This window comes from Squalius cephalus (genome assembly GCF_949319135.1).
Source record: "Squalius cephalus genome assembly, chromosome: 1".
NCBI lineage: Eukaryota > Metazoa > Chordata > Actinopteri > Cypriniformes > Leuciscidae > Squalius > Squalius cephalus.
Genome location: NC_137122.1, coordinates 62,497,364 through 62,510,077, shown reverse-complemented (window position 1 = coordinate 62,510,077; position 12,714 = coordinate 62,497,364). Strand labels below are relative to the sequence as shown.

Sequence of the window (12,714 nt, the reverse complement as noted above, 5' to 3'; positions counted from 1 at the left end):
CACACACACACATATACATATATATATACATATATATATATATATATATATATATATATATATATATATATATATATGTATACACACACACACACACATATATATATATATATATATATATATATATATATACACACTGCTCAAAAAAATAAAGGGAACACTTTTTAATCAGAGAATAGCATCAAGTCAGTTAAACTCCTGGGATATTGATCTGGTCAGTTAAGTAACAGAGGGGGTTGGTAATAGGGATGCTCCGATACCAGTTTTTTCAGAACCGATCCGATCCGATACCAAAAATTCTGAGTATCGACCGATACCAATACCGATCCGATACCAGTGCAGTTTTTTTTTAAATCAAGTAGAATTTCTGTAACTCTGTGTGTTGAACTGATAATCACTATTTTGTGTTAAACACAATCTACTTAATACAGACTAGACAACTTAGTTATAAAGAAAAACAAATAAAAAAATGTATGATCATAATCTATGACAAACATGCTATTATAAACTAGATTAGTGGATAATTCATCAGTAAAATTTATTCTAGAAAAATCACAAGTGTAGTAATAAATCTGGTAAAACTTTAGACATTGCAATTTGTATTGTTATAAAATACATTCATGAAAAACAAGATTAAAAAGATTAAAAAAATGTAGGCTAGCCTACTATAAAATTAAGAATTTTTTTTTTTTATAGCGCAGCTGAAGAAGCAACATATGAAAGATAGGGCAGAACAAGAAAGTCTAATAATAATCTTTCATTGCGCAAAAGTATTATAATACGAAAGGCTCCAATACAGTGCGGCACAAAGCGCTTATGCACAACCCGTGTGCAGAATGATGCGCTCGAAGCAACACGAGTCACAGCGCGCAGCGCGTCGAGTCCACATTAAACACAGTTCAAAGCACTGAGGAAATACATATTGATGCGTAGTGTATTATACAGTATCTATCTTTGCAATAGTTTATTCAGCCTTTTCTTTTAACAGTTTTAAATTTCAGTTACTGTGCGCGTGAAGAACAGTCATAGCGCTCTACTCCATTGAGATCCAACAGACACCCGGTAGTTCAGTAATGATTGTAGCGACAATGCCTGACATGCGGTCACATGCTGTTCCAATTAGTAATGCCTTGTCTCCAAACACATCCCTCGTTGTCTTTTTAGACAACGGGTCTGTCCACGGCGTCGCTAAGTCTGCTTGGACATGTCAAAATTGCAATCTGTTGCTCCCCAGAGGGACATTTTAGTCACAAAAGGAAACCTGTTCTGGACAATCTCCTCTAAAACCCCCATTTCAGCATGGACTCCCTGTGACTTTACAACCTCATGACCCACACACACACACACACCCCCCACACACACACACAAAACCTCCTTTGAGTACAATTTCATGTAGAAATATGTCTCTTGAATGTATACCTTCCGATAGGTATGTGTGTGATTAGCTTTGCTTTATAATAGAGATGTGGGTTGCTAAGAGTAAAATCTTTAATTCTAAATGTTCACTGAAAGAAGTTCCTCAATAGTGTCTTGTGGTAACCCTACCTCAGACCATAAAACTTTACGACTGAGGAAAGCAGAACATTCCAAGCGATTTGTTTAATCAAACTTTATTTGTGTGTAATTATGCATATAAATGTAACGTTATGTTTCCCCAATCTTTACCTGTCATAATTGATGTCTCTGTAATCCTCTCCATCTCACGGAGACGAATCTTGACTGCAAAGTACAATAATATGCATTTGTTCCAGGAAATATCATATTTCTAAGTATGAATCCTTTCCCTCATAAGACATATGGTAAAAGGGGGCGTGTTGTTCTTCACACAAAGACGTCGTCTTCCCGCTACAGATCAGAAGTTTTGATTCGCTCTGTCACAAAACAAGGCGTAAACAGATTGTCTGTTAAAAGGAAGAGACCCCCACTCTTCACTCTCTTCTCTCATCGATCCCGCTGACCTCCTCCTCCTTCTCCACGTGCAGCGCTGCTCCAGATGAACGGGCCTTGCCTTGGCCTCTGGGACACATGGCCCGCACCATGAAAAAGCCTGCCGTCTCTGCAACCAAGATCTGAAACCTCTCCCGTCCCGGGAGACGCACCTGACTTTCTCGGTAATATTATATTCAGTGAGCCTTTTCGAACTTCGCGGCACTGGAAGACCCAGCAGAAACAGGACACGTCCGCGCTGTCCGCTTCCCGCTTCCTGCTTCAGTCTGACCAGAAAGAGCACAGAATTCTGCAAGTAACTTAATGTTATATTGAGCTGATAGAAGTCGTTTTCCAGGGGTCTCGTGAACCAAGGTTTCTGTATGTAATAATTACTAGCTTTTCCCTCCTCTCTATTTCTTTCTTTCTTTCAGTTCATTCTGATCATGCTATGTTTTATGTTTTGTTTCGGTTAAGTGTTTGTTTGTTTATTGTTTGCATTTTTACGTACGTTTATATTTGTAGCTCATATAATCTCTAGTTTTACATTTATTAAAATCCATGGAATACTTTTCACTGTCTCTGTATAAAGCCTACCTTATAAGTCAATGAATCTAAAAGATCTAAGCTACAAGCTCGATACTAGACTACATTCAGTAGTTTTAATTAATAAACTCAGAAGTTTAAGGTTCGTGGCCAGAACCTAAACTTTAGTGGAGTTTGTGAATACCCCTTTCTTAACTGTACTGACCTTACATCTACTCGCTGGCCGAGTTAAAGGTTGGTCAGACCAGTTACAGAACAAGGTAATCTCGATAATTGATAAAATAAATGTACATGCGACTTATGAATTATGACCATGAGTCATAAATATTAATATTCCCAGAATTCCCCATATTCTTGAGCTAATTCATATTTACCCAGAGTCGTATTCGTTACATGATTAAGGTACAGCAATACAGACCAGCAAGATAAAGTAATTTTATGCGAAACCATAGAACTTTATCTACAGATCAAGTACAATAATATTAACATTGAATCATCTTGTTGAGAGTTTCATCGCGTAGACTGACGTAACCGAACGCGCTGTTTGAATGCTGGAGAATGATTGACAGCTGCAGCGGAGGAAAGAGTTTACGTGAACTTGAATTTAACGACTTAAATATTAATTTCTACCTCATATTAGACTATTAAATGGCTTCTGAACACTTATAATATAGTGCACGAAAACGTTATAGTGCTTTATAATACATTTGTGCCTTTTGTGGGGCTTAACAATGACAGAATAGTAATACGCACAATATCGGATTTGGATCGGCTTCGTCTGATCGATACCCGATCCGGCCAAAATGGCAGTATCGGAGCCGATACCGATACTGAATATCGGATCGGCGCATCCCTAGTTGGTAATCAGTTTCAGCTGCTTTAGTGTTAATGACATTAACAGCAGGTGCACTAGATGGGCAACAGTGAGACAACCCCCAAAACAGGAATGGTTTTACAGGTGGAGGCCACTGACATTTTTTTCCCTACTCATCTTTTCGGACTGTTTTTCACCAGTTTTGCATTTGGCTAGGGTCAGTGTCACTACTGGTAGCATGAGGCGATACCTGGACCCTACAGAGGTTGCGCAGGCAGTCCAGCTCCTTCAGGATGGCTCATCAATACGTGCCATTGCCAGAAGGTTTGCTGTGTCTCCCAGCACAGTCTCAAGAGCATGGAGGAGATTCCAGGAAGACAGACAGCTACTCTAGGAGAGCTGGACAGGGCCGTAGAAGGTCCTTAACCCATCAGCAGGACCGGTATCTGCTCCTTTGTGCGAGGAGGAACATGATGAGCCTACAAAATGACCTCCAGCAGGCCACTGGTGTGAATGTCTCTGACCAAACAATCAGAAACAGACTTCATGAGGGTGGTCTGAGGGCCCGACGTCCTCGAGTGGGCCCTGTGCTCACTGCCCAGCACCAGGGAGCTCGATTGGCATTTCCCATTGAACACCAGAATTGGCAGGTCCGCCACTGGTGCCCTGTGGTTTTCACAAATGAGAGCAGGTTCACCCTGAGCACGTGACAGACAGGAAAGGGTCTGGAGAAGCCGTGGAGAATGTTATGCTGCCTGTAACATCGTTCAGCATGACCGGTTTGGTGGTGGGTCAGTGATGGTCTGGGGAGGCATATCCATGGAGGGACGCACAGACCTCTGCAGGCTAGACAATGGCACCCTGACTGCCATTAGGTATCGGGATGAAATCCTTGGATCCATTGTCAGACCCTATGCTGGTGCAGTGGGTCCTGGGTTCCTCCTGGTTCACAACAATGCCCGGCCTCATGTGGCGAGAGCATGCAGGCAGTTCCTGGAGGATGAAGGAATGATACCATTGAAGGGCCACCACGCTCACCTGACCTACATCCAATAGAACACCTCTGGGACATTGTGTTTCGGTCCATCTGACATCACCTGGTTGCACCTCAGACTGTCCAGGAGCTCAGTGATGCGCTGGTCCAGATCTGGGAGGAAATACCCCAGGACACCATCCGTCGTCTCATTAGGAGCATGCCCCGACGTTGTCAGGCATGCATACAAGCACGTGGGGGCCATACAAACTACTGAGTACCATTTTGAGTTGCTGCAATGAAATTTCAGCAAAATTGACAAGCCTGCTGCATCATTTTTTCACTTAGATTTCCGGGGTGTCTTTGAATTCAATCCTCTGTAGGTTGATCATTTTCATTTCCATCAAACGATGTGGCATCCTTTCGTTCATAACACATTACCCAGTCCATATTAGTATAGATATCCAGCATGATATTTTTCCCCATTGAGATCTGATGTGTTTTCAAAGTGTTCCTTTAATTTTTTTGAGCAGTGTATATATATATATATATATATATATATATATATATATATTATATATATATATATATATATATATATATATATTATATATATATATATATATATATATATATATATATTATATATATATATATATATATATATATATATATATATATATATATATATATATATATATATTTATATATATTTTTATATATATATTTATATATTTTTATATATATATATATATATATATATATATATATATATATATATAATAACCTCTCTCACACATGCGCCGTGTCATAAATGGGTTCACAGACATGTTCGAGAAGGTGTAAGTTTGAGGTCTCTTAAAGAGTATGTTGGGAAATGAAGGAGGAAGTTCCAGTACTATGTCTTTGTGAGGTTTCTACAGCTTCTATAGTATCAGAGTCTATACATTATTTTCTCAACACATTCTCACTAACAACTCATCTGGATGCTTTGTCAGGACTGCTTGGTGTCACTTTTTAACACACTGGGACCCCTTCAGTGTTCAAAAACTATTAAAAACTCTCAGTCTCTCACACATACACACCAGCCAGGATGATTCTTACTGGTCCACTTACTTGAGTTTGTCCAGTGTGCAGTCTGGATGGTTCATTGCATCAGAGAGCAGCTTCAGTCCTGATTCTCCTGGGTGATTGTAGCTCAGATCCAGCTCTCTCAGGTGTGAAGGGTTTGAACTCAGAGCTGAAACCAGAGCAGCACAACCTTCTTCTGTCACCATACAGCCAGATAATCTACAACAACAGTAAGTGTTCATGTCAGTGTGCTTTATTTTTAGAGAATATACACAACAATAAACAACACAGCTCTTCAAACCATCGATTATCTTTACAAGGACCTTGATTACAATTATTGATGTTGAGATTACCCCATTTCAAAATTGACCTTGATTACAACGGTCACGTTATTAAACAGTAAGAATTTGGAGGCTCTGTTAAAAAAAAACAAAAAACTCTGTGAGGCTGTTACTATAGTAGCTGAGTTCACTATGTGATTGTCTAGGTAAGGCAGGGTGTGTGCAAATCAACTTTCAGCATGTGAAACTCTCAAATTGAAAACATAGTGGAACAATGCAATCTCTTGTACTTGCCGAAGAAGCAAATTTAATAAGCTATTGGGACATGTTGGCTGTCTAAACATGATTCAGGAGTAGTTGAAGACAGGTATGCAATATGCAAAGCATTTAGATGAAAAGTGTCAGCAAAAGTGGAGAACACATCTAATATGTACAGCACCTGAGGGATCATCACCATCCACACCCAGATGAAGGTAATGATTTTACAAACATAATAAATAGCCTGTTACTTACTCCTATCAAATAATTGCTATGAGCTTTGTGTTTTGATAAGAACAAGGTCTTAACTTTCAAATTAAACATTTTGACACTCTTTAATGCATATGATAGATCGCTATAGCTGCATATCTGTTTAATATGTAAACTACTTTAACGCTTTATAAGTTGCAAAATTAAAATGTATTACAGAAATGATAAGATTTGTTTAACATGTTCAGGCAAAATTTGTAGCAACATGATCATTTAAATGTTATTTCTCTTAATTGCATTTACACTCGTAGGTAAGACACTTGCAATTGCATTTTCATTAAATGTCAATGAATGTAGCCAAATTCAATTTGCAAATTGAAAATGCATTCCGAGCCAATCACGTCCCTGCCCCGTCCCGCCCTGTCAATCACTGCATCAAGGCTGGGCTCGGCAACAGGTAAACATAGGCAAATGTTCGCATGGGAGCGCGCAGACGTTAGTGCAGAGAGGAGACCCTGAAGCGGAATGAATGATCATCGTCAGAAGAGCCGAGTGGTACTGTAAAAGAGGTTTATGTTTTAAAGAAAAACGTCCATTGGACAAGCTAGATATTGTGGGGAGCATACAAATGCCTATATGGAGCAGAAATTAAACATTAATACTGTGCTGTTGTTGTCTGATGCTGGACAGTGTAAATGATGGTTTGTTTTTATATAAAATATTCTCTTTGTTTGATGTATGCTTATCTTTATTTAGGCCAAATTTAGGACATTTAGGCCAAAGTGGGCGAAGATAAAAACCTTAATTCAGTCAAGAGTAGTGAGTGATTTTCTCTTTTGTTGTTTTATTAACATTAAAGGGATGACATCCGGGGGCGGACAAGATGGCGGACTAGATGGCAGACTAGAACTTCAGCTCCTCTCCCTCCAAATTGTTTGATGCAAACTTGTTCACTGCCAGGCTTTTGAATTTCTTCCTAAAATTTCAACAATTGAAAACCTAAAACTTGTGCTTTCTGCTATGTCGAGACAAGGTCGAAACAATAGCAAATCTAGAGACGCTTTTAAAAAAACGGTGTATGAGGATGAAGAGGAGGAATCTGAGAGCCTCACAATGGCCTCTCTTGAAGCTGTCCTTATGAAACATTTCAACAAAACTGAGAAGAATGCCAACGAAAGATTTGATCGCATAGAAACTCAGCTTGATAATATGCAAGCGACTCTGAACAAACACACTGAGGAGATCGACAAACAACGCATCATCTCCGTTAAACTTCAGGAGCGCATAAAGAAAGCGGAGATTACAGCTTCAATACATGGCGATTCTCTGGACCAGATACAGTCCAAACTGGCAGATCTGGAGGACAGAAGCAGAAGGGACAACCTACGGCTGATGTTCTTAAAAGGAGCAGAAAAGGGTTATGCCTTGGCCTACCTGAGTGCTAACATCCCGAAATGGTTCCCGAGACTCGCCGCCAATCCTCCGGAGCTAATGCGGGCTCATCGCGTGGGTCACCTGCGCCAATCCACTTCGGCTCCTAGAGTTTTGATCATGAAATTTCTCCGGTATATAGACAGAGATCGCATCCTCAAAGAAGCCAGGGAAAATCCAACTGAAGTCGACGGGCACACCATTCGGTTCACAGCGGACTACAGCGGCCACACATCGAAGCGGAGGCGCCCCTGTTTCCCTGTCATGCACCGGGCCCGACAGCAAGGATACCAGGCGTTCTTGCTCTACCCGGCTGTCATCAAACTTATCCATGGATCAGAACAACATTTATTTCGTGATCCATCGGAGGCGGAGAAGTTTCTTTGTCCAGAGGAGGACAATCCCGCTAACTGACTAGGGTAGGGCTCATGTTTTGAGCGCTTATCTACTCTACTGTACCATTCTGTTAAGTTCCTTACATGCTGGTTTGTTTACTTCCTGGATGACGCGTCAGAACTGATGGGTCGTCACTCCGGTCACTCTGAATTTTTTACAGTTGTTTGGTCGGCAACTTTGGTTCGAAAAGCCTGCCAGTTTATATATTTTCTTCTTTTTTTTTTTTGTTAGTTATGTTTGCTTGATCTTGGCATAACCTTATTTGAGTCTTATTAACAATGGGTGTTTGTAGCCTAATAACTTTTCTTTTGCACCCATTTTTTGTTATTTAATAATATAAATCCAATCTTTCTTTTTTTTTTTTCATGCAATTTACACTCAAATAAAGTTTATCTTTCTTTTCTTTTTTTTTTTTTTTGGAGAGGAAGGGGTTATCTGACCATCTTTACTGTCACTTCAATTTTTCGGGGGGTGAGGGTGGGCTCTAGATGGACCTTTTTTCCATCTGTTTTTTTGGGGGGGTTTCAGAAGGGAAAGAAGGTAGGCTTGGTGGGTGGGTAAGGGGGTTTCAGGATGGAGGGATATTGGTTGGGTGGGACAGGACCCAAAGGATAGAACTTTACACTTTTCATTTTACATTCGAGGTGGTGGTTTATTGGTTCACTATTTTGATATTATTTTTCTACTCAGACACTTATGACTAGTGTCTCTTTTTTGTCGTGGAATGGGCGGGGTTTTAATATTCCTCATAAACGTACAAGCACTCCGGACTTTTTGCGGAGAGTGAAAATAGATATAGCTCTTTTTCAGGAAACCCATCTTCTGGAAAGGGATGTTTCCAGATTTCATAATAAATTTTATCATGTCATTGCTTCTTCCTCAAATTTAAAAAAAAAAACAGAGGAGTAGCAATTATTGCTAAACGTAGTTTTCAGTTTACAACTTTAGACACCGGGAAGGATTCTGAGGGTAGAGTTATCTTTCTTAAAACTTTAATAAATGATAAAAAAATAGCTTTTGTTTCCGTTTATGCCCCTAATGCTTTTGATAGGAGCTTTTTTGATTATCTGACTAAACTTATACTGGATTTATCTGATTTTGGCCTAATAATAGGAGGTGACTTCAATGCGGTTTGGTCACATTCATTAGATAGAACTGGTGTGGTGGAGGGGGCAAACCAACGTCTTGCTTCCACTGCATTAAGGAAATGGGCTTTAGACTGTGCCGTAATAGATGTTTGGCGGACTGCTAATCCCTCTCTAAAGGAGTTTTCTTGTTTTTCATCACGACATAGAACTTTTTCCCGTATAGATTACATTTTCATTTCTAAACATTTATTTGAAAAAGCCTCTGATTTAGCTCTTCTTCCTATGTCTCTTTCTGACCATAGGGCTATATTTGGCAAACTGCCAATTTCTCCAGGCCACAAACGAGCGGCCCGTTGGCGGTTCAATTGTACTCTATTGCAGAATGAAACTTTTCTAATGGAAATGAAAGAACACTGGACCAATTTTTAACGATAAATAGACCCTCTGTTGATGATCCCAGGGTACTCTGGTCAGCTGTAAAAGGGTTCATAAGGGACAAAACAATTGGATTTGCCTCTAATCTAAACAAAACAAGATGGAAGCATATTGTAGATTTAGAAAATAGAATTTCAACTTTAGAGCGTTCTTTGTCTCTGAATGCTACCTCTGACCTTATTCTTGAGCGAGACTTGTTGATTAAAGACCTTAACCTGTTAACCTGTTAAGCTGCAACCCCACTTTTGAAAAATCCCCAGAAATGACATACCCAAACTGAAACAGATACAGTTCATGAACCCTTTGCACTAAAAGCACAAGTATGATCTCATTTGAAAGCTGACACCTGGTAGTTTATTGTAAATGTAGAATTAATTATTGTCATAATGATTTTTTTTTTTTAAATAGCTTCAAAATTTTGTAAAGTTATTAGAATTTTTTTTTTATGAAACATATTAATGAAAATAAAATTGAAGTTGGCACTGGAGCAATCTAGAAATGCACTACAGCTAAAGCCACATGTCTAAACATTTTATATTTAAAATATGAAGATAATAAGTCTAAAACTCTGTATTTAGTTAAATGTTTTTCAAGATCATGTCATGACTTTATTTTGATTAGGCTACTCTAAAAATGCTACTGATGTTTAGTCGTCTTCTAAGCATCCATTCAGACTTTTGTCTCTATTGTTTTGTGGTGCAAACGAGCCCCATTCAGTCTCAGTCTCCCCCTGCACACATTCACTCCTCTCCAGACTGGTTATGGCTCGAAATATGCATTTCTTTTGTCTGCATTATAGTTACTAACGACTGGCTATTCACAGCCTATTCATAGGGTTTCAATCCCTAATTTCTTTTATCAAAGTTCTCACTTCACATTTGAAGTGCACTAAATAGTGGTCAAATGCACTAAAACATATCAGTAAGCATTCTTATTTAGAACAAAATTCATAAAAGAATAACCCCTGGTGGCAGGTGCACCTGGGCTAGCTAGCATGTTAGCTTAGCACACCATCAATACACGACCATTTATGAGATTAAAACCATGTTTGTGCTCCAAACTTACTTCATAATGCAATCGAGTGTTTTAAATAATCTTCTGTGATATAATTTGGCTTCAGATAAAAAAAAAAATCAGACAGAAAACATTATTTATAGTTTTATGCACGATGATAAAGTCTATATCGATTAGCATTACATTATAAATATAATCTATTATTATAAAAATACCTGGCATGGCTTGAAGAACACAGGCAAATCAAATATCATAGCAAACATGTTTATTGTCTTCAAAACATGCATATTACAGCGGGATCTCTGTAGCTTTGTGTGTAGCAGTGACGTCCTGGAATGTCACATGATTATGGCTCTTCTTCATGTCCCATATATGGATTATTTTTTGTGCATATAGCGCCCTCAGGCTATTGGTATGAATTGAAAACACTGCACATCTCAGTAAGAAGCGATCATAATGATTACATCGACGCATTTGGGTATAAATTCAATAAATATTATTCCTGTCTTTAGAAATATGACGTGAATCTATGAGAATATATCAATATTTCTCCAAGTTTGCACATTTTTGAGCTAAAAGCCCTGAAGGACGCTGTTTTGTGTATCGCTGTCATGACGACAGCACGGGAGTTTTTTATGAATGAAAGCGGCTGACGTGCATAATTCATATTAAAGGTATCGACTCATTTTTTCATTTCATAACTCCTGACACAAATTAAGACATAACTGTCACTATAAGTTTCTCAGAATACAATAGTGGTCAAATACTGAAACTTGAGTATTATATCTTTTTAATGATGTATAGTTTGTCAAGGTATAACATTAAATCTGATAGTAACTTTGAACTATATAAATAAAAAAACGCTTCAGTGCGCCCACGCACTGGTGAAGCTTAACAGGTTAAGCTGCAACCCCACTTTTGAAAAATCCCCAGAAATGACATACCCAAACTGAAACAGATACAGTTCATGAACCCTTTGCACTAAAAGCACAAGTATGATCTCATTTGAAAGCTGACACCTGGTAGTTTATTGTAAATGTAGAATTAATTATTGTCATAATGATTTTTTTTTTTTAAATAGCTTCAAAGTTTTGTAAAGTTATTAGAATTTTTTTTTATGAAACATATTAATGAAAATAAAATTGAAGTTGGCACTGGAGCAATCTAGAAATGCACTACAGCTAAAGCCACATGTCTGACCATGTTATATTTAAAATATGAAGATAATAAGTCTAAAACTCTGTATTTAGTTAAATGTTTTTCAAGATCATGTCATGACTTTATTTTGATTAGGCTACTCTAAAAATGCTACTGATGTTTAGTCGTCTTCTAAGCATCCATTCAGACTTTTGTCTCTATTGTTTTGTGGTGCAAACGAGCCCCATTCAGTCTCAGTCTCCCCCTGCACACATTCACACCTCTCCAGACTGGTTATGGCTCGAAATATGCATTTCTTTTGTCTGCATTATAGTTACTAACGACTGGCTATTCACAGCCTATTCATAGGGTTTCAATCCCTAATTTCTTTTATCAAAGTTCTCACTTCACATTTGAAGTGCACTAAATAGTGGTCAAATGCACTAAAACATATCAGTAAGCATTCTTATTTAGAACAAAATTCATAAAAGAATAACCCCTGGTGGCAGGTGCACCTGGGCTAGCTAGCATGTTAGCTTAGCACACCATCAATACACGACCATTTATGAGATTAAAACCATGTTTGTGCTCCAAACTTACTTCATAACGCAATCGAGTGTTTTAAATAATCTTCTCTGATCTAATTTGGCTTCAGATAAAAAAAAAAATCAGACAGAAAACATTATTTATAGTTTTATGCACGATGATAAAGTCTATATCAATTAGCATTACATTATAAATATAAGCTATTAATATGAAAATACCTGGCATGGCTTGAAGAACACAGGCAAATCAAATATCATAGCAAACATGTTTATTGTCTTCAAAACATCTTTTATCTGCATATTACAGCGGGATGTCTTGTTAGCTTTGTGTGTATCAGTGACGTCCTGGAATGTCACATGATCATGGCTCTTCTTCATGTCCCATATATGGATTATTTTTTGTGCATATAGCGCCCTCAGGCTATTGGTATGAATTGAAAACACTGCACATCTCAGTAAAAGCGCTCACAATGATTACATCGACACATTTGGGTATAAATTCAATAAATATTATTCCTGTCTTTAGAAATATGACGTGAATCTATGAGAATATATCAATATTTCTCCAAGTTTGCACATTTTTGAGCTA

General features: G+C 38.2%; 2 protein-coding genes across 2 annotated transcripts in view; both read right to left on the bottom strand.

Annotated features, from left to right (window-relative positions):
- LOC307170272 (NACHT, LRR and PYD domains-containing protein 3-like) overlaps positions 1 to 12,714 on the bottom strand; it is a 412,645-nt gene that overhangs the window by 37,625 nt on the left and 362,306 nt on the right. Inside the window, exon 7 of the mRNA XM_079891357.1 lies at positions 5,376 to 5,549. Coding sequence (XP_079747483.1) covers positions 5,376 to 5,549 — 174 coding nt within the window. The remainder of the gene's footprint in view (positions 1 to 5,375; positions 5,550 to 12,714) is intronic.
- LOC307170726 (protein NLRC3-like) overlaps positions 1 to 12,714 on the bottom strand; it is a 148,618-nt gene that overhangs the window by 113,153 nt on the left and 22,751 nt on the right. The gene's annotated exons all lie outside the window — the stretch shown is intronic.